At 38.7% G+C, this 21,586-nt stretch overlaps 1 protein-coding gene across 1 annotated transcript in view; it reads right to left on the minus strand.

The window, feature by feature from the left end:
• Nucleotides 1-18,912: 18,912 nt before the first annotated feature.
• LOC108796934 (lysine-specific demethylase PHF2-like) overlaps nucleotides 18,913-21,586 on the minus strand; it is a 41,337-nt gene continuing 38,663 nt past the window's right edge. The window contains exon 11 of the mRNA XM_018568498.1: nucleotides 18,913-19,271. Within this exon, the coding sequence (XP_018424000.1) occupies nucleotides 19,183-19,271 (89 nt within the window). The 3' untranslated portion in view covers nucleotides 18,913-19,182. The remainder of the gene's footprint in view (nucleotides 19,272-21,586) is intronic.

Below are 21,586 nucleotides of genomic sequence, written 5' to 3' on the forward strand. Positions count from 1 at the left end.
AGCTCTATAATATCAAAAACACCACTGTACACTTTGAAAAAGGCACACAGGTATTTAAAAATAAGCTACAATAAGTTTATTCTTCAAACCCTGTGATGGACTATAACTTCAATATAAATTAGTAAACTAAATGTGAGATTGTAGTCCATAATGAGCTTGGAGCAGTGGGTACTCTACAACACACACAGGGACCATGCGGAACAAAAGTAGCTACCCTCCAGAAGGAAGGACAGAGTCAGTACAAATTCAGAGATGATTTGAGGATCTACAGCCGAGTGATACACAAATACAATACATTTTTGTTAATAGTTAAGGTACTTGAATGCATTTTTAAGGTTTAACTCCTGAGTTTACTGTCACTTTAATATAATACTTCCCCTCTTCCTCAAGGTGATATATAACATCTCTTTCTAAAAAGTAATACTTTTATAAACTTTTTTTATTTTTAGAAGCATAAACAATATGAAGGTGGCCAGTTTGGCTTTAGCAACACGATTTTACAATTTTAATTTAATTGAAGAAAATTGGAAAAAAATCTACTTTTCTGGGAATAGTAGTACCCAAATCAGAGATCAAAAGGAGCACCATGGTGAGTAATAATTTCTGAATACTGGTAACTCTGTTTTACACATATCAGGGGGGAGAACACACTTAATTGTTTTATAGTATTGTATTAGCTCATGTATTTAGTGAACCTGTTACCAGGCTATAGACATTCGAATATTTACATATTCTTAACTAGCAATAAATGACCTACTACTCTCTGTAGCTGCAGGAACTGAGAAGTAATACATACTAAATTTTCACAGCAGAAGCACTTCTCTATACCAGCCTTCCTTCTCTAGCTCCTTCATTCAGTATTGACCTGGCAGCATTCTTATCTCTAATGTAAACACAGAACCCTCACTCACCACTGTAGTTGCAGGCACTGTGGAAAAATGAGTACGTACATTTTACTGCAGAAACAATTAAATAATTTACTTTGATCTCTCAGCAGCTCAGGTCATGTTGCTCCCCCAAAATATGCTTTAGTGCTGTAGTGATCATATTCTGGGTTATCTATGAGCTTCCACTACTTTAATAGTGTATGTAGAGCTGCAGCTAACGACTATTTTCAAAATTATTTCAATAATCGATTATAATCGATTATATCGATTAGTTGTTGCAGCCCTAAGTGTATGCACTTTCTCTCAGTGCTGGTGATGCCGCCATCTTTGCTATCCATGGCAAAAGAAATAGCAGTGTAGGGTTAGAGTGGATGGGGAATTTAGAACATTTTTGTCATGCAACATTTCATATGCCAACAAGTCTGCAACAACTACATCAGCCATGGTCTGCCACAGTGCGATAGAACACGTAAAGACAGGAATGAATGTTCAGATGTATTTGATGTCAGTCACCTTTATGTGTGAGGCTTATCATGTCCACCTATTTGTGACATCTCTTTCACTTACCTTTAATAATGTTCATTATACTATTTTGCACCATACCTATATGTCTGTATGCACCCTCTCTGGACTTGTGGGAGACCTTTCATGGTTGAGCCCAGAGGGCCAAAGATGAAGCACTAGGGAAATCACATGGTGCAATCAACATAATCACATCTTGTCCACAGGAGACCACCAGAGTAGAGCTCTTTGTGTGGGTTCTAGATCCAAGAGAAATATCACCCTCTCTCAGTGCTGCACACTCTAGTTCTGGTCTATTTCCATCCCACAATTGGACTCACTTGACATCCCGACTGCACAGGAACTTTTATAGTGCTTCTGGACACATTGACATTTTTTATTCTTGCTGCAGAACTTTACTGACTACTTCATAGTGTAAACATAACATCTTGATCAGCTGATCAGGCAATCACTTGAAAAGCATTACTTCCCCAATGCTTTTTGCATCTAGGCATTTGGACTACCGGAGGGAACACAGCCCCCCCCCCCTTAAACATAGGAACTCCATTGCATCTTGTGCTTTCTCTTGATTGCTCCTTCTATGTAGATCAAATGTACCCCAAGCTCCACCTGTTATGTACAGACCACACTGCACCTTCACCTAGAAGCAGAACAGTACAAAGCAGGTGTGCACAACAAGAAAAGGCAGGTCTGTGAACCAGGCATGAAATAGCAGGCAATTGGCAAAATAATATGGACATGTGTCAAATTAACACATACTGTGCATATATTATGTAAGTAATATAGTGTAAGATTACCTGACATGCTTTATAGGGATTTTTTTTTTTTTTGCCTTCCTCTGGATCAACAGTGGGTAACTGTGGGCATAGGGTCCTGTTTTAGGTCTTTCTTTTTTTTTTTTCTCCTCTTATCTTTATAGGTTGAAATCGATGTAACTGACTCCTAAATTAAAGATAATTACTTAATTGCGCTCTGGTGCTCTCTCGCCCACGTGTTCATAGTGAAGTCAGATGAAGGGTAGCTCATAGATGTACATATATCATGAGGTCCCATTCAAACCTACAGAATCTAGCTACAGAACTATGTGCTGTGATCACAGCAAGCAAACTATGGCCCATTGGCCTTGTGAACCGCACCCTTCCTTCACACACACACAGAATTGTTTTGTGTGTTTCACATAGTTACATAGTATTTGAGGTTGAATAAAGACATTAGTCAATTTGATGTGATATCGTCCCTTATATGCACATATAGATTATAGATTCACGGTCCTTGGAATCCAACAAAGACTTTAATGGGTTTCTTTTCTGCCCTTAGCCAAGCGTTCAGCGATTCTTGCTAGGTACAGTGATACGCAGCCAATGTCACAGTCAGACTAACATTAAGAAACCTCTCTTGTTTAACTATATAGAATTGCAGAAATGAACAGTATTAAATAGTTTGTATTAAAAACAAACTGTTGGATTATTCTGTCTGCCAAATGGAAATGGTGATCTATTTCATTGTGCTCAGTCTTCTGATTACCTTATAATGTCAGATCTGAGCCAGAACAGAATGTTAAAATAACATGACGTGAGGTTATGAACTCTGCAGATATTAAAGCTGTCTTTCATTTATATGCTGGCACTTTTCGAGCCTGTCTCCTTCCAATTTTCCCATAGTCAAAAGTTTAGTGAAGTCACCCCGACCATCTAAAATAAAATAAATGTTACACCATTGTAATATATTGCCTGAAGTGGACCAATTTTACCAACTAGCCAAGCAAATATATTTGGAGTGTCAGCTGCTTTTGTTCCCTTTTATTGGATGGCAGAAAGGTTTCATGATATGAACTGTAAGTTTTTTCTTTTAGTATTCTGCCATTTTTTCTGAGAAGGTCATCCCATAGTTCAGCTCATTGGCTGAATCTGATACTTAAACTGTCATGTATAAGGTTGCTTCTTGTATTTACATTACAGTCACAAAGGGAAGAGGAAAATCTGTGTTGGTGGTGAGCAAGGCAAAATGATGCCAGGGTGTGTCCTACATCCTAAGGGGCTGCATCTAGAGTGGAGACTTTGGGGCATATCCCAAGTTGGGGAATTTCCATATGATATAACCTTCACGTTCTGTCTTTTTGTCCCTGGAAATGCCCTTCCTTTTCAGTACTGCTCATCTGTAGTATAAAATATTTTCTGAATACTTCTTATCACAGTTTAATGTTCTCTGTGCTTTTTTTAAAGTGGTGTTCAAACCAAAACTCTGTCATATTTTAACAATTATCTGTGTCCTCATGTTTGAGATTCCCCTCACTTTCTGTTCTTGTAGGATAATGGGTAGAAGTCTCCCTAATGGAGACGCAATGCTTATTTTCCTAAGCTATAACTTTTCTTTAAAGATTGTTATTTTAAGCAATCGTAGCCATTGCAGGCTGAAAACAATCACAAGGCAAATAACGCATTCTTTGTAGAGAACTGAGTTGACAGGCAGCTGAAGGAACTAGAGCTAGGGTCTTACCATTCCCGTTCTGTTAAAAAGTGGAATTTCTAGTCTGTGTCCATGATCACATGACCAAGCACAGTAAACCCATAGGGCAATGTAATTGTGCCAGTTATTGTGGCTTCCCTTCTCTGACATGGGGTATCTTCTTCCAACACCTCTTCACTGGTCATGCTCTGCTTAGATGTCGGTTTATCTATCTTCTACTGTGGGGCAGAAGGCACAAGGAGATGGTAACTGTCCCAGCCACCTCTTTGAGTAGGTGCCTAGTCATACTTTCAACTTCAAAATTGCAGCCAATGACACCACATACAGTATGTTACAGCCCTGCCCTATGGAACCGTCAAGAAAGATGCATATCTAAATTTGTGGAAAGGCAGAATATATCATAGCGTAGGACAGTACATAAGCACCTCCCGGAGCCTGCATGTCCATTCACTTTTGTCCTAATAAACCTCGGAACCCCAAAAACCCATTGGTCTCTACTATGCAAATACCAACCAGCTCCCATGGTTAAGAGCTGCCTTCCAGGACTTAATATTCGTCAATAAATGTACCTATCTCAGAGCTGCCCCAATAGTGAGGATAGAGGCAGCATCTTCATACATTCTACAGGACTACAGGCCCTCTATACATTTGAGCCTATATCACAAAGAATCTACTTTGCTAGTGACTCCTCTCTGGTCAGGCCATACTAGGTAAGTAATTTCTTTACCTTCCCTAATAATCCTGCTGCTGGCAATTTGTTGCCAGCAACAGGATTGCGAGTGTTATATAGGCCTTAGCAGGGATAGCTCATCACAATCATAATATAGACATCTATTAGTGTGAGCCTTTACAAATCTGCAAAGGCTGCACAATAATGAAAATATAGAGAAGCAAGTAGGATGTAAAGTCCCATCAAAAGTTACTTGCAGGTTAATTTTTAATTGAATAGCTTTAATTGTGTACTCGCTGAAAACAAAAAAACGATTAAAATAAAACCATTGACAGCAAAGGTGTCTAATTTGTTTATATTAATGAGCCAGCTGTGTCATTGTCTTTCTGAATAGTATGAGGTGTACAATATAAATATATTTGCACATTTTTTTACAGTACAACAATATGTGGATTAGTCATTTAACACACTGGGGAAGGATAGAGCAATCACAGTATCTATAGCATATGAAATTGAGTGGAATCCAAATAGTCACAACGCATGACTCACTCAACCATAGCAGATTTACTGTACTCTCTGATGCAGGCATATACAATCACTTCGCCCCATTGTAATGGTAATTCTATTTGACTAGAAGACATTACAGTTCTAATCCCGGGAGGAGATGGGGGGAATCGCTGATGGAGGCTAAAATAAGTAAGTAAATAAAGGGTTTTGGAGAAATTCTAAGATCTTTGGCCAAGTATTTTGGCAGTAGATAAATGAAGAGAGCCCTTAATGATTGTTAAATTCAATATACTCAAACTCGTGCCAGCTAGGACCTCCTTGAAATCTTTAAAGTGCTTTCAGCTTGCATGACCAAGAGGTACCTCTATTTCCTTTGCTGGGAATGTAAGTTCTGTTTGAGTAAATTAGTGATAGTTGGTGCTGTGCAGCTAGAGTCAGTTACAGTATCTGCTTAATCTTGCAAGGAGCCACAATTAACAAAATGACTTTATTAAGTAGGGGAAAACATTTCCACTGCAAGAGGTTCATATTTCAAATACCTCTCGCTCCTTGGCACCGTAGACCAGCAATGACTATACGGAGATACGGACAGATTTAAGGCAATTGGCAGACGCTATACCAGTAAGTGCAGTGCAATCTTATGTTTGTCCTAGCAATATATTAAGTGACCCAGTGCAGACTGGTGAGAGATATGATTAAGGTCTTATTATGCATACATTTACAGATTAATGCTGTCAGGAGGAATTGCCCAGTCTATTTCATGTAGAGTACAAGCTAATTAAAGGGGATTATTTTCAGGAAAATAACATATAGGTTTACACAAGAACCAAGCTGACAAGGAGTTGGGAGAAGTAAAAGAATTCATCTCACTCTATGAGCTGGAACACTAAATGGGAGTCCCTAAAAAAAAAAAAAAAAAAGTCATGCAGCATCAGGCAGAGCTTGAATACTACATCTTATCCCATAGTTATATAAAAGAAATGAAAGGTAGACCCACCCATGCCTGCTCACATGACAGAGTTTATAGTAAAAAAGGGCCAGAATTGGGAAGGTCAGGAAAGTGGGTGGAACTTCATGTCATAGAAAAGTGCTTGGCAAACACAGGCTCTTCTCTATTATGTGTAGACCCATCTGAAGAATGACTAGTTACAACGTGCTGATCCACTGATTGGAACTCTGAGATGTGTTGGGTGTATGTGCTGAGTATACAGGGGAGCAAGGTGGGGTAAGCAGAGGCTATTGGGGCAATACATTATGTGCACAATAGATTAGAATGCCATGGGTTTTAGGTAACTCTGGACACCGTTTTAGAGTTGATTATTGTTGTGGCTTTCCACTGGTGATATGGTTTACTCTCCAGCTTCTGATATCTGCCATGGCAGTAACATCACTCACAGCAACATTTGTTGGAGTGCCCATATCTACAATTCACAGATGATTGACACAATTAACCCTTTCAAAAAGATTCACAAACATCTGACTTTGTTCTTTGACTAATATTTACGAGGCAACCTCACCATCACTAAAATTGTCCTTTAATTCCCCCCAATCTGAGTGCAGCCCACTCGGGAGATTGCACACAAAATATTCCACAAGAATAGATCGCAAGACTATTGTTTTATGTCTCAGTTGCCTAGGTTTGCCAGTATGTTATATTGACCAGTTTGCTCTTTTCTAGTCCTAAACCTAAAGCTGATCACATACAATCATCAAATATGTAGTGGGAAAGTCTACATAAACACCCCATTCAGGGTAACAGCAATTGAACAGAACAGTGGGGAAATCATACATAACTGGATTAAATTATGTTTTCTATCTGCCTGGAGTTGTTTTAATAAAAAAATACATACAAGATTATAATTATTTTATTTACTTAGAATTATTATAGACTATAAATAATGACAGAATTATTAGTGTTAGACCCAAGGGCCAGAACCCACATGACTGAGATGCTGCACTACGCAGCCTATACATCTGCAGTGATGGCTGCAGAGTAATAAATAAAGCATCCCTTAACATTAGAGCAGGGGAATCGTGCCAGGAAATCGGTAAATATCCATTTTGGCAGATTTCCCTTCATTACTAGTTTCCTTTAAGCTATCCAACTAGAAAGCAGTATTTTAATTTGAAGACAGAAATAATTCAAGATAAACAGCATAATTACACTTTTATATTATTAGGTTAATATATAAAATGTAATGACTTCTTTGCTCTTGTGGGACGCAGTTATCAGTACAATGTCTTACAATGCAATGTTACTGCAATGCTTACGTACAATGAATTAGCTCCATTTATTTTCTACCTTGGGTAAAGACTGCAGGAAATGTTATACTATATTGTTGTAACAATTTTTAACAATACCTAAATAGCCCTTTAGCATAGTACCAAGTCTTTCAGAGGCATGGAAGTTATAGCGGCAGAGCATGCATATTGCCAAAGGATATGTCTATTCGGGTACGGGTTCATGCAAGTCTCTGGCAACTATGACGTAACTGATATATTTGTAGTCTCATGAGTCAGATCATTGGTAACCACTTGCAGGTCTGGAGCTCCATCTAGTGCCCAGTCAAAAATACTAATTCAAAAATAAAAATGGTTATTTCCATATAGAATCAAAGTGCAACCTGTGTAAAGCTGTTTTTTGCATAGACTAATATATGGATAAAAACACAAAGTGCACGTCAATCACCCATCTGTATAAAGAAGAAAACAAAAGCCAGCCGTTTCAACGCTGATTTTGTGGCTCAGGGTGGATACTGGTAGGCTGGAACACATACTTGCTATGTGTCTCAGGGACTTCAGAAATAAGATCTCACCTTTCAATATCATTATTCAATATTATTATTTTTTATGTTATCAACTACTCAAAAAAGAACCCCAAGCACACTAAAGGTTACTCAGTAGAAAAAAAAGCTTTAAGAGGACCTTGCACTTTTGGTACAGTCCTTTTATTCATTTTGGTCCCCTTCCTTAAACGATGCATGAGGGCCCATTCTCACCATCTCTGTATGAAAATCGCACTGTTGCGACTAACACACTGTACCATGCAACGCACCTCCAGTGCGATTGCAGTGCAGGAGATGCATTGTGTACCATCTATTTGAATTGCACCCCAAACGTACCTCCCACCCTCAGTGCGATCAGCTGCACTGTAACACACGGTACCTCAAATACCATGCATTAGGGTGCGATTGAAAAAATGGTGTGAATGGGCCCTTAAAGTGCAAAAAATACCCTGTGGAAAAAGATAATGTACTCACCTTTCCCTGGCTTCCATAGTGTAGGGGGTGACGTCAACCTCCTGGCAACAAGATCCCGGGGAATGCGGGATAGCTCAAATCTCACGAGTAGATACTTCAGCATAGTGCAGGATCATCTTCTCATAAGATTTGGGCTACTTAACATTCTCCAATGGGTGAAAGACAGGCAAGGTAAATATATTATCTTTTTCTGCCCTACAGGTTGTTTTTTTTTGTTGTACTTTCACACAGCATTTTAGTGAAAAGGAAGGGAACACCTTGAATAAGAGAACACTGTCACTGAGGTGCAAGGCCCACTTTAAAGTTAAACTGTGGCCAGGCTACGGCCATGCATTTGCATATACTAAAGAGGCAGTAAATGAGCTTTAAAACACACCTCTGTAGTTGCAGACACTGGGGTGCAATTCATCCTATTTCACAACAAAAGCACTCTCACCAGCACAGCTTCTCTTGCCAGAGCACCTGCTCTGTGTTTACATGAAAGATTAGAAGGCTGGAAAGCTGCAGGGCCCCTGTTTGTAGAGGAAGTTAAGCTGGTGAATGACTTGAAAGGCTTCAGTGATACTTTGAGGATGAACTGCCCCACAATGTCAAAAGGTCATTAAGCACTTGTTTTAAAGCTCATTTACTTCTTACTAAGAATATGTAAATATTTGAAGGTCCACAGTAGGGATGCACCAATACCAATACTAGTAACGATATCAGTGCCGATACCGAGTATTGTGGGTACTCGTACTCGCCCAAATGCTCCAATACTTACCTCCCATACTGGAACTTCCGGTCAGAGGGAGATCTCCCTCTGACCAGCAGTGCCAAGGGGGCATGGAGCCGGCTTCCTTTCCAATCAGGAAGCCGGACGGTGGGTTATGACCTGCCTCCCGGCTTCCTGATTGGCTAGGAAGCCAGCTTCACGTGTTGCTAAGCAGCCTGGCTTCCTAACCAATCAGGAAGCCAGGCGGGACTTAATGACCCGCCTCCCTGATTGGTCAGGAAGCCAGGATGTCTAGGAACAAGGGAAGCCAGCTTGCTAGCCAATCAGGAAGACGGGAGGCGGCTCATGACGTGACTCCTGATTGGCTAGGAAGCTGGCTACACTTGTTGGTAGGCAGCCTGGCTTCCTAACAAATCAGGAAGCTGGGTGGCACGTCATGACTCACGTCCCGGCTTCCTGATTGGTCAGAAAGCAACCCTGCCTGGAAACAAGTCAAGTCGGCTTTATAGACAATCAGGAAGATGGGAGGCAGGTCATGAAATGCTGCCCGGCTTCCTGATTGGTCAGGAAGCCAGGTAGCCTCCGAAGCCAGTGTTCTTTTGCTAGAAGGCACCGTTACTCAGGATCGGTGAGTACTGAAAAAAAATATCGGTACTCGATACCGAAAAACTGGCATCGTTGCATCCCTAGTCCAAAGCCAGGGCCCCGGGTTCAATTTAAACCATACTCTTTGAAATGAGAAACATGGAGCCTTTGGGTGCACATCTTTTATTAAAGTCAAATCTTCTCAAACTCATACATGTTAAAGAACAATTTCAGTACTTTCCTTAACAGTTGTCTGGTTAGAAAAACACCACTCTGATCACTCTTCCTCCAAAGTCTGCAGCAAAAGGGGCAGAGGGTCCCTAGCACCTCCTGCTGGTTCCACATGCTGACCACCAATGTAATTACTATGGCCTGTAATGAGTGAAGGTCAGAAGGCGCAACCGGTGGGATCTACACAGATTATGGAAATTGACATTGCTGAAAGTGTTGGTTTTGCTGCAGATTTTGGAGGAAGATTTCTACTGGTCAAAACAATGTTCGGTGGCACAGGCAGCAGGCTAATTTTTTAACTCTTTTGTTGCCACTGAGGTATGTGCAGCTGAGGGTTTGTTTATACTGTCACAGCAGACTTTTGGCTTTCTAGTGGAAGTGATTCAGCCACTCCATCACTTTCACATGTGCGGCAATATAGTGGGTGTCAGCACGGCAGGCAGAGGGAAACAATGAACATTTGTTCACTGATATACCCTAGCTAAAATGAACCCAAAAGCAACACGCTCTGATCACCCCTGGGTTCAGAGCTGTCATTCCCCCGAGCCTCCCTGGCTGGGGAAAAAGGTAATAAAGCACTGTGCTTTATTCAATGTAGTGTGAAGGTGACATTAGGGGTCCAATAGACCCCTGATGTCTCCTTAAAGAGGACCTGTAACTACACTGTGCTATCACCTAGTAGGCTTGTCAGCCCCCTTGTAATAACAGAAGAGATAAGTAAAAAAAAAAAAAAAGAGAGAAAAAAGCTATAAAAATTAAAGTTGAATGAAAAAAATGCAGAAAAAAATACATTTAAAAGCCCCCCTTCCTGAGTACATAGACATACAAACACAAGTTGAGTGCACTCACATAGAAAAGCAATGATTGTGCGACATGTTACATATTGCTGGGCACACCATAGTAAAAGCAATAATTGTAGGGCTGTCATTCACTGTTAACTCTAAAATGATGACCTGTAAAGGGTTTTAAATTGTGGCAATTTTGTTTTTTTACAGCTTCACAGATGCAGTTTTGAGGCTTGACATGTTTGGTATCTTTTTACTTGACACAACCCTATCTTTACCATTATACTTTTTAAAACAAAATATTGATGTGAATGTGGAAATATGTAATGCACTGCGTAAATTGTCGGAGCTATAAAAATACCAGTAATAAATAAATAATATTGGTTTGTGTGTTCTAAAATTAATTTGTATGCTTTTTTTACTGAAAATTTGGGTTTCATAAAGAGTTGCAATAATATAATGTGACACAAAAAATTGCCACTTTAATAATTCTACAGGGTTTCTGCTTTCAGAAAAAAAAATGTTGGGGAGGGGTTTAAGTATTCTTCAGGCCTCAAGTGTACTTTTTAAAATGTACGCAAAAAAAAAAAACCTCTGGTAGCTAAATGATTAAACGGGTCTTTTACAGATATAAGTTTGGGAAGATTTAATTTTAATCATGGTAAGTTGATGAGTGCCAAAAAAAAATAATAACTTAAGATTCTGTCAGAAATCCAGTGTTTTCCTGTGTACTGGTCACTCTACATTCTTATCTCAAACAGTCCCATGTGCCCTGGTTACCCTCACGGAGGTACTCTGAACTACAGAAAACTTCCCCCCTATTTTATGGAGAAGGGAAGATGTTTTGTGGTCCAAACATGGAGTGAACAGCCTGGGGTGATAATGCGGTCCCTCCAAAGATACAATACAAGCAAGTGTTGTCATCCTAGAACAGTAGGTGTGTTATTGTCACTGTTGGGTGAAAATAAAGAGAAAAAAGCCTGAAACATAATGGTTGCAATAGCAAGTGGTGATTGGTCAGTGTGGCCACATGGCGGTGCTGACCAGTAACAAACTTTTCTTTCTTCTGGGATGCTGTCCCAGAAGAAGGAAGGCTCATAAAAGATTCTCATTGATCGCGGGGGGCCCGGAGGGTAAGGAGGGTATTGTGAGTTAATTTTTATGTGAAAAGGTGAACTATCCCTTTAACCCTCACTATCTTTACCATTGTCCTGGAGACAGAATTTGATGGAAAACCCCAAAAGTTACGATTGTCATCTGAAAGGGGAAACCTTCCAATGGTTCAGGTGACAACTATGGCTTCAATTTGGGGAGATTTTCTCCCACTTTCCGTTGTTTCTCTGGGACCAGAAAGATCTCCAATGGGAAACAGCAAAAGAAAAAAGATGGACGTTTTAAACATTCCCTATTCTATCCAAAACTAAAAAAAAAAGCTCTGGATACTCCTAATAATGTATTTGCCACTTTGAAGCATGCAAAGGAATGTAAAACAATGCCTTCTCGTGCGATATATTAGAAAAAAAATCACGAACAATGAAAAAAAAACCAAGAAAAAAATATAAGTGAATTGTGGGGTGCAATTGCAATGCAGGAGCCCCTGTCAAACACTGCAGCATAATAAACTATTGTATACGATACAGGATACTGCAGGTTATAATGCTCATTTACAATTCTATGTTATGCAAAAATATTCAAAAAAATTATAAATAACCATGCATTAAATTACTTTACGCCTTTTAAAAATAAAAAATACAAAATCCATTAGGCCCTGCCCCAAACTGCCCAATTCCCACCTCCAATCTAACAATATATGGACATATCGTGACCATTTCAAGGCCCACACCTTTCAGGAACCATTACTTGGGTACTCCTCAGGTCATCTGGAGATGAAAGAAAAACACAGACACATTTATATACAAAACCTGAAATATTTTACTTCTTTTAAACTTTGATCTAAGTTTACTTAGATTTCAGTGACTTAATACAAGAGCATTTGATTTAATTTTGTAAATAAAACACTGTAATAGCCACAATAAACTTCATTATAAATGTACATGATGCAAAAATAAAAATAACCATAAAAAAAACAGCATGAAGGGGAGAGGTTATACGCTATTATATAGATGCTGAGCAAGGACAATACACAATGTCTAAGGAAGCTTTCAGCAGAACTCTGGGACCCTATTACGTGGACATTCCTGGACCTCCTTCCCAAGGGGATGGGGCACCTGTAGCGTGTCGATAATCCTTTAAGTTAATAAGGCCGCCATTGTTTCGCGTAGCTGGATTTTCATAGACATAACATCTGGGTAAATGTGTATATAAACAAAGGTCATACGAAATGTACAAGTATAAAAGATTACAAACATTAATAAATTATTACATCATCACAAAACACAGAACACTCCACAAGGTGCTATTAAAATAACTGCATCATCTTTTCATAGTACAAGAATTCAAACAAGGAGCTGGTATATCTTTTGAAGGCCAGACTTCAAACTATCTGCTTTTTTTTTTTTACTGATTTTTTTTTTTTACAATTTTTTTTAATATTTGATATTTTTTTATAAGACATTTGTTATGGCTGCACAAATAAACTGTATTTTCAGGCAATTTTTTTTTTTTAATTCTCCTTTCTCAGTCGCAACAACAACAACAAAAAAATAAGAGTATACACAACCTAAAAATAAAAACTTCTTTTTATACTTGGTAGATTTCTAAATGCAAATTAAAAGTTATCTCTAGAAAAAAAAAGTAAAGTTCTAAAAGGTATTTGATCTCGTAGAAAAAAAAGTATTTAAAAAGCTATTTACAAGCTGTATTCTATGAAAAAAATATGCCTTAGCGAACAAATAACAAAGGTATGGGATTGACTGAGGAATAATGGTGTTTCATTTAAGTGTCGAAGTGCAGACAAACCATTCCTATGCTAATTGCTGGAATCAAACGAATCCAGGGTAATTGTCAGAACTTTTTGCAGGCTTTTGCAGACGCAACTATCCAGAAAATGGTTTTATGGCGAGCGACTATGGTTACTTGAGCACCAGCTGCAGTTTCTAATGAAGCCTTTTTTTTAATGGGTTGCTGTAAAGGAAACTGAAACATGGGCATTGGAATTGGGGCAAAATGGCAGTTTTAATCTGTACTCTCATAAGATAAACTTGAAAATGACAAGACATAGAAAGGGAATGGCTTACAAGTGCTGAACTAGCAACATAAATGTAGTAGAGGATATTTCCTAGAAGTAGATATTAGATATTGCCAGGAATTTGGATAAAAATTGGGTTCTATTAATTATAGAGCAAACTGCAATATTATGAAGTAATGCACAACAACCAATCAGGAACCAGTCTTTAGTAATCAGATAACCTGCAAAAAGCTGATATCTTATTGGGGTCAGACAAATTGTAGTATGTTGGAATATGTAGATGACTGTGAAATGGCTGGGCACCTATGCCAGTCTCTTCTTACGCTTCTTGTTCAGCAAGTGCATAGTAAAAGGACTAGATGCAATACATTTTGCAGCAAGCAGGAAAGTAATAGATCCTACTCCGAGCTGGTCATGTTGCTTGCCTCAGAGATGTTTGGACTGTTTAGGTCACAGTAATCGGCCTCAAAAGGGCCAACTAAGAAACAATGGCCAGTGATTTCCAGTAGCCAATACCCACCAAATAGAAATCAACTTTGATTAGGCTGACTATAGTCATCTGCTGAAGGTTGGCGTCTGACTGGTTGTAGTGGTTTGTGGTCTACCATTGCTAAGTGCAATATGCTGCTAGATAAATCTCAAGTATTTATGTTGTGCTAAGTACAATTATCTGGAGCTACACTGGTGTATGCATAGGTGTTACATGTCCACCAATAAAATGCTTTACCAGTAATAGATTTTTTTGCTATCTGCACATAGGACTGGGACAAATATGACAATGAGTGCATTTGATCACCAAAGCTAAAGTGATATTTTCCTTTCTGAAGATAAAAAAAAGAATTGCATTGAATTTAGTGGTCCCTGCTTTTCTGTAGCAACAAAAAGGCTATTGTGGTACTTGGCTTAACATTTGCCCATTGTACATAAGTATACTGGTAACAGTACAATGTTGGAGTTGGTTGAGAAACATGGGGGTGGGGTTTCAAATGTTAAGACTTATGACTTTCACCTGTTATAAATGTATCTGCTCAGAGGTGTAGTGTAAAGTCACACTGACTGGAACTATCATCAGGCCCTGATGGTAACATAGAGCCCTGAAGGCTTGGATTGCAACCTGTATAAATGCCTGTGCAGGGGAGCCCTTTGGGGTAAGCCTATAGATGTCACCTCTGAGCATAAAGGGGATTTCCATATTCAGGGCTGTCCCAGAGAATGCAATCTGAGCAGCCACCATATATCTCTGCATAATGGCAAACTGTATGCAAAAGATCCGGTGCCACCATATAACAATGTCATGTTGATGGCCTAACACATTTTTAGTACATGTGCCAAAGGGTATTTTAATAAAAAGCTTCAAGAAACAGCTACGTCTGACAAAGTATATCTCCAGGAAAAACTTTTTTTTGGACAGAGCAGGGAACAGTAAGTGAAGGGAAATCTCCAACAGGGACAAAGACAATAAAATGCTCATATTGTAATAGATTCAGGGAACGCTAAAAACCCGTCAGCTTTCTATTTCTATTTTTGCCCACATTAGCAATGTTTCCTCAGTTCCTGCACTGGGGACAACACTGTCACTGGGAAAGGGAGTGAAGGGAAATCTGAGACCACAGCCATCAATATAAACCTCGCAAATGTTCTAACCCTTCCCCACTCTGTCCAAGCCAAAACAAGTTTTTAGCTGAAGATGTTGTCTAGTGCTTGCTTCAATAACACTCTATTCAATGATATAACAATGATCACTTTTGATTGGTTGCTATGGGTTGGCTGCATACTGCCCTATGCATTCTCAAAGGGTTTTGTGTCACAAATCTATGTATGACGTACTGTACACAATAAAGCAGTAACAAAGTCTCAGATTGTGATGTTAGATGGAAATTAAAATATTAAAAGGATATATTTACTCATGTGCATTTTAAAAATCCATTAACTGCATTTACATGGCATCAAAATGCTATAAGAAAAATTAAGATGGGTTTGTTGTGCTGTGCAAGCACCTACAGGTTATTGGTCAGAAGTGCCTTATCAATGTTTAAATCCCTAAACTGGTGTGGCTTGTAAAAATGGGTGTGGCTTTTCCAAATTTTAGCGGAACGTGAACTAATCTGCTGAGGCTTGATCTTCAGTTCTAAAACATAGGGAAGCGAGTCATTGGTGAACATTGTGCCTTAATGTATGAAAAGTTGCTGTATTTGAAAAGATTTAGCACACAATTAAAATCACAGATTATGTTGCCGAGAATCTCACACCTTAAAACACCGCAATAGTGTAAATTCCAGTTTACTGAAGCCATCTCCATATAGGCAGGATGGTCAGTCTAACTATAACAGAATAACCACAAGTGTACTGTACTGTCACAAAAGAACATTCAAGGTGCACAGACTCAATCTTGCAGTTTTTGTAAATAACCCTTTAGAGGTTTGATCCTGTAACCTACAAGTATAATGCTCTGTGTTTTTTTTTAACTGTTCTTATGATATAATTTGTGTCCACTTTATTAGGTACACCTGCTCTTTAATGCAAAAAGCCAAACAGTGAATCACCAAAGCATGAAGACATGTTCAAGAGGTCTAGCTGTTGTTCCATTAAACATTTGCTTGGGGAAGATGAACTGATTGAAGCAACTCTGACAGCAGGATTATTGTTGGTCCCAGAAGTTGTGAGTGCAGCATCTACAAATGGCTGAATTCCAGGGATTTTCAAACGTAGAGACTGTTTATAGAGAATGTTGTGAAATCCCCAAAAATCCAGTTAACAGCAGTTCATTTTACAACAGTGGTGTAGAGAAGAGGACCTCAGAACGCACAGCACACCAAGAAGATGGGCTTCACCATCAGAAGATCATTGTAGGTTCAAATGAGGATATAAAAGGGCACAAGATTAACCAAACTGGAGAAATGGAAAAACATTGCCTGGTCTGACCAGGTCTCAAATTTTGCATGCGGATAGTATAGGGTAAGAATTTGGCATAGATTGTACAGGTTCATAGACTCATTCTGTGTTGTATCAGCGGTTCAGGCCTGTGGCAGAGTATCGTTGTGGAGAATGTTTTCATGGCGTACATTAGGCCTCTTAATACCATTCAAGCATCATGTAAATGCCACAGCATACCTGAGCTATGGTGTGAACCTTATGCACCCCTTTATGGGCACTAGACAGGTGCACTTAATAAACTGGCCTTTTAGTGTGTATTTAGGTTAACATTTGCAATAAATATCATTAAGTGAAATGTTGGGTTTTGCTGAATTACAAAAACAAACATGCCAACTTTGACAAAGTTTATAAGAAAAAAATAAATAGGATAAAATGAAGCACCGGGCACTATTTATCAAAGTGATGTTCATATCGCCTATAACAATTAATCAGGCTCTCAGTATAATTCACCAAGTGCAGTATGGGACAGTCCAATAGGGACAATAAGAGTTCTTCATTTAGACATATTGACAGATAAAGCTTGGTATGGCCTCTATATCACATGAGGCAACATATGTATATATATATAGCTCTCGTCCTATGTAACAAATACTCCTTGGCATAAACTACAAACAGGAAAAAGAGAACATCAAATTAATTATCAATGATGACAAGTTAACCATGTTAAAGGGAACCGGTACAATTTTGCACATGCTGTGGGCAGTATTAAATCTATTGGTTTCAAATTTGTCATAGGTTCAAAGCAAACACCCTTTTTTTCACATACATGTGTTTCAAAGTCATTATGCTTTTCTGAAGTGAATAAAATTTGGGTAATGGGTTAATAAAATGGGTTATTGCTTTTAAACCATTGAGAGATTGCTTGTCTGTTTGACAGACCAATAAAACACAACAAATCCAAGATCCATTAGAGTTTCCTTAAAATATTGCTATTCTTTTTTGAAAAGGGGTAAATGAGGAGTCAAATGGTCTGTCTTAGATTTAAGGCCAGTTGTAACAAATGGTTCATGCAAGTGAGTAACACCATACTGAACAAATCTGCTTGCACAATGCCCACTTCCGTGCTGGAGGACACAAAGCCTCTGGATCCATGCGTGTGCACACATAGTAGATTGAGATTCAGAAGACATCTGTCTATAGAGGTGTCTATATAGGTGATTTTCTTTGTTATACCCATTAGAAAAACAATTAAAAGCCCAACAAATACTTAAAGGGTCAGTCCAACCAAAGCTGATATTTCAGTGCTATTTCAGTCCCGGGTGGACAGTTAGAGAGCTGGTGGGGGTGTGGTGACTACCAGACCAATTGCTGTTGGGGTATCCAAGATATAAAAAAAATCAGGAGCTGTCTCAGCCTACCAGGCTATAACAAAATATCACATTTTGGTGGACTGGATTTTTAGAGGTCACTGCCATCCAAAACTCTTTAGGTTTTGTGTGGTTGCTGGCAAACTGAATCACATCCTGACTTCTTGGGGATTTCTCTTGGGGTTTACAGCACTAAAATATCCCCATCAAATTCCCAGTTATGCCCACTTGCCACAGTCAATCAGTGGTGTGACAAGTGGATTCTTTATAAAGCAAAGTGATTAACTGGGAAGACAAGCTGTGAAAAAGTTACACCTTGTGAAAGGAGACAGAGACACAACTTTCTACAGTGAAATTGCACATCTGGAGTCTCTGACAGATATAAGAACCTGGCCGATGGTGATTCAAGTCAATCATACCCAGCCAAAACTTGGTATATCGTTTGATTGCAGTTGACTTTTACAGAACTCAAAATTCGCACATCCTAAATCTGGGAGCCTTAGCAGACCCATGAACAGTTGTTATACCCTTGTTGTTATACCCTTGGGAAATAATCTATTTTATGATCACCTGTAGGCAAATGACTAATTGCTTTACTACAGAAAGAACTACCCCCCATCCCCATGTTCTGTAAGGGGATGAAGCTTTGCTTGCAGGCTTATAAAACCAGCTCACCAACAACCAAGATTACAATGGATGATACAAATACAAAGCACACAACACACTTCCTACACATGGCATGACTGCAGAACGAGTGACATGATTCCTGACTAAGTGTTGCACAAGACGTCATGCTGTATACAATGCCTTCAAAAGAAAACAAATGAAGCAATGCATTTTGTGTTTCTCTCACTGACCGCGTTTAAAACAGGTTCTTTCCTAAGACTGGAATGATCCTTTTTTTTTTTTGTTTTCTTCTTTCCTGCAAACTAGTCACTCTCAGCAATTTGAGAAAGGACATTATTATTATTAAAAAATATTAGCAGTATTCTGTACATGTCAACTGCTGGAAGTTAAAAAGAATTACTAAAGTGGTGGCAGGAAGGTAGAGCAGAGTGGGTTCCTCTAACAATGTCTGCAGAGCGACACTGCAGTCCTGCAAGAGTTCAAGGTTAGTGTCAGCTTGCGGGGTCCACGAGCCACAAGAAAAAGTCTATATTAGCAAACACTAAAGGAGAAGCTTTCCATTTCGGTGGATTTTCAGGATCTTCCCAAGCCTCTGCTTAGCTGTTGCCATGCCTTTTTTTGTACGTTTACCTGAAATGATAATACAAAAGATATGAGTTAGTTCAGGGGGACCAGCAGAAACATCACCAATGGTCTATTCCAGATCTAGGAGTAGTCAAGTCTTGTAACCATGTTAGCTATTGATCACTGCAAAGTTTGTACATTTTATTGGCTAACTCAAGGTACTAAAGATTTAAGCTTTCAGAACCTCTTAGGTAGGGATGTTCAGATACCAAGTACCGTACTCGGTACAAGTACAAGTACAGATACTTTTCCAGCTCCAGGACTAGACTAGAGAAAAATTCAAAAGTTAGGAGGCAGCTGTTATTTTTAAGAAGCACACGGAGCTCCTGGGATTTGTGCATCACCATTTTAATGCATTATTTTTTTTAAATAAATATATATATTAGGGATGCACCGATACCATTTTTTCAAGTACAAGTACTGATACTTGTCCAAAGTACTCACAGGTACAAGTACTTATACATTTTTGTTTTTTTGTCGTGTGACAGTTTTTCTAAAACAATACAGACTAATGATTTCAGGACAGTGGTGGAGCGCCAGAGCCAGGTCCCAGTTGCAACCATTGCAACCCTGGTAGTTCTCATGAAAATGCCAAGTATCGGCACTGGTATCTGAACTGGTATCCGGACATCCATACTCTTAGGTCCCTTCATCAAGCCTGCGGGGTCCTGAAAGCTTGATCCCGAATTTGTAGTTTAAGAGATCCTGAAACGCTATCACGTAAAACTACAAATTTAATGCATTATCCAGGTTTTTAAGAGATTCTCCATAAAAGCAAGGCACTCCCGTGAAAATACTACTTGCCTGATACATGTGCTGATTAATTGAATCACTGACCAAGAGAATAAGAAACCTCTGCTCTGCATACTTCTTCTAGGTCAGTGATTTAGAAAGTACTGAAGCAAGAGGATTTTCATATCCAGGCAACTAGTATTTTTGGAAGAAGGTCAACATTGGCAAGCTACATATTTAACTTTACACTTTGTGGAGATGTCTTCCACAGCACGTATTGTACATTGTAAGATTACCCAAAAATAACCTAGTATAAAGGTGAGATCTGGTCTTCAGGTCAGCAGTATTAAGCTAATGTAGACAATATAATGCTATATGTAGCATGAACCTGACACACAAATTATCAATATTGCTGAAAAGAGGTCCTGTGGAGGACTTCTTATGAGAAGATGCTTTAGCCCAGTGTAGGAGCATCTTTCTTTATATTTAGGATCCTCAAATTTCCTGGGATCTTGCCAGAAGACCAGTGTCATCACCTTTGCCTAATCGCTGTGGTGGTAAGATAAGTATATTTTTAGGTTATTTTTAGGTGTGTATTTTTAATAATGTGTGTTTTTAAATTGTAGGGGGGTGGTCTACAATAGTTTATCAATTCAAAGCTTCCAGCCCACATTTCAGCCAGAAAAGAGACGCATCCTGGAAGTACAGGATGAAAGTATTACAATCTCAGTTTTAAGTTTTTAATTTTGTCACCCTGTCAACACAACACAGGAAATTAATAGCAATCTGTTCAGTGGGAACACTGACAAAGTTTCTATGGCTCCTCTACTCTGTCAAAAAACAAAAAAAAGGCTGGCTGTAAGATTTTTGGTGGAATTTTTCCTGAGGGCTCTAATGCATGACTACAAGTGACATAATTACACTTGCAGTTTAGTCATATAATCTAGACTCATTGAGTGACTTATTTTACAATATATCCCTTATACTAGTAAAATTGGCTGCAATATGATGCTCAGTATTCCTGTGTATATTGTCTACTGTGAAAGCCTCTGACTAGTCAGAATTTTTACATATTCAGGTGGTGTTTATTTGTCCTGCGTGTAGCAGACGCGTGTCTTGGCTGCGATCTGTGCTGCTAACTGAAGTGTAACTAACAATTAGCTGCTTATTTTATCAGGCAGTGTTCCATGGTGGAATGTTAAAGGTTGAGTATAAATCAAACGATATCTTCCTATATTACTGTATTATGTCATATGGAATTGTTGTCATTTTCTGCCATGATGTCTCATTTCATTACATGTGTCAATACTGCAAGGTACTTTAATGAAAATATTCAAAGCTGACAGTTGAAATAACAAAGTTTTCTAGAAAGAGCTTATAATCAAACATCTGAAACTCCCTAGGTGCAGTATTGGTGTCTGCTCCATAGCATTTAGCTGTAATTGCTGTGAGCTTATCTTGTACTTTATACATTTATTGTGCATTGTCCTTTAGTAAGGGAGGCTGTATAATAGGGTACTTTATAAATATATATGTATGTGTATATATATATATATATATATATATATATATATATATATATATATATA

Source organism: Nanorana parkeri, unplaced genomic scaffold (genome assembly GCF_000935625.1).
Source record: "Nanorana parkeri isolate BGI_ZX_2015 unplaced genomic scaffold, ASM93562v1 scaffold32, whole genome shotgun sequence".
In the NCBI taxonomy this organism is placed as follows: domain Eukaryota; kingdom Metazoa; phylum Chordata; class Amphibia; order Anura; family Dicroglossidae; genus Nanorana; species Nanorana parkeri.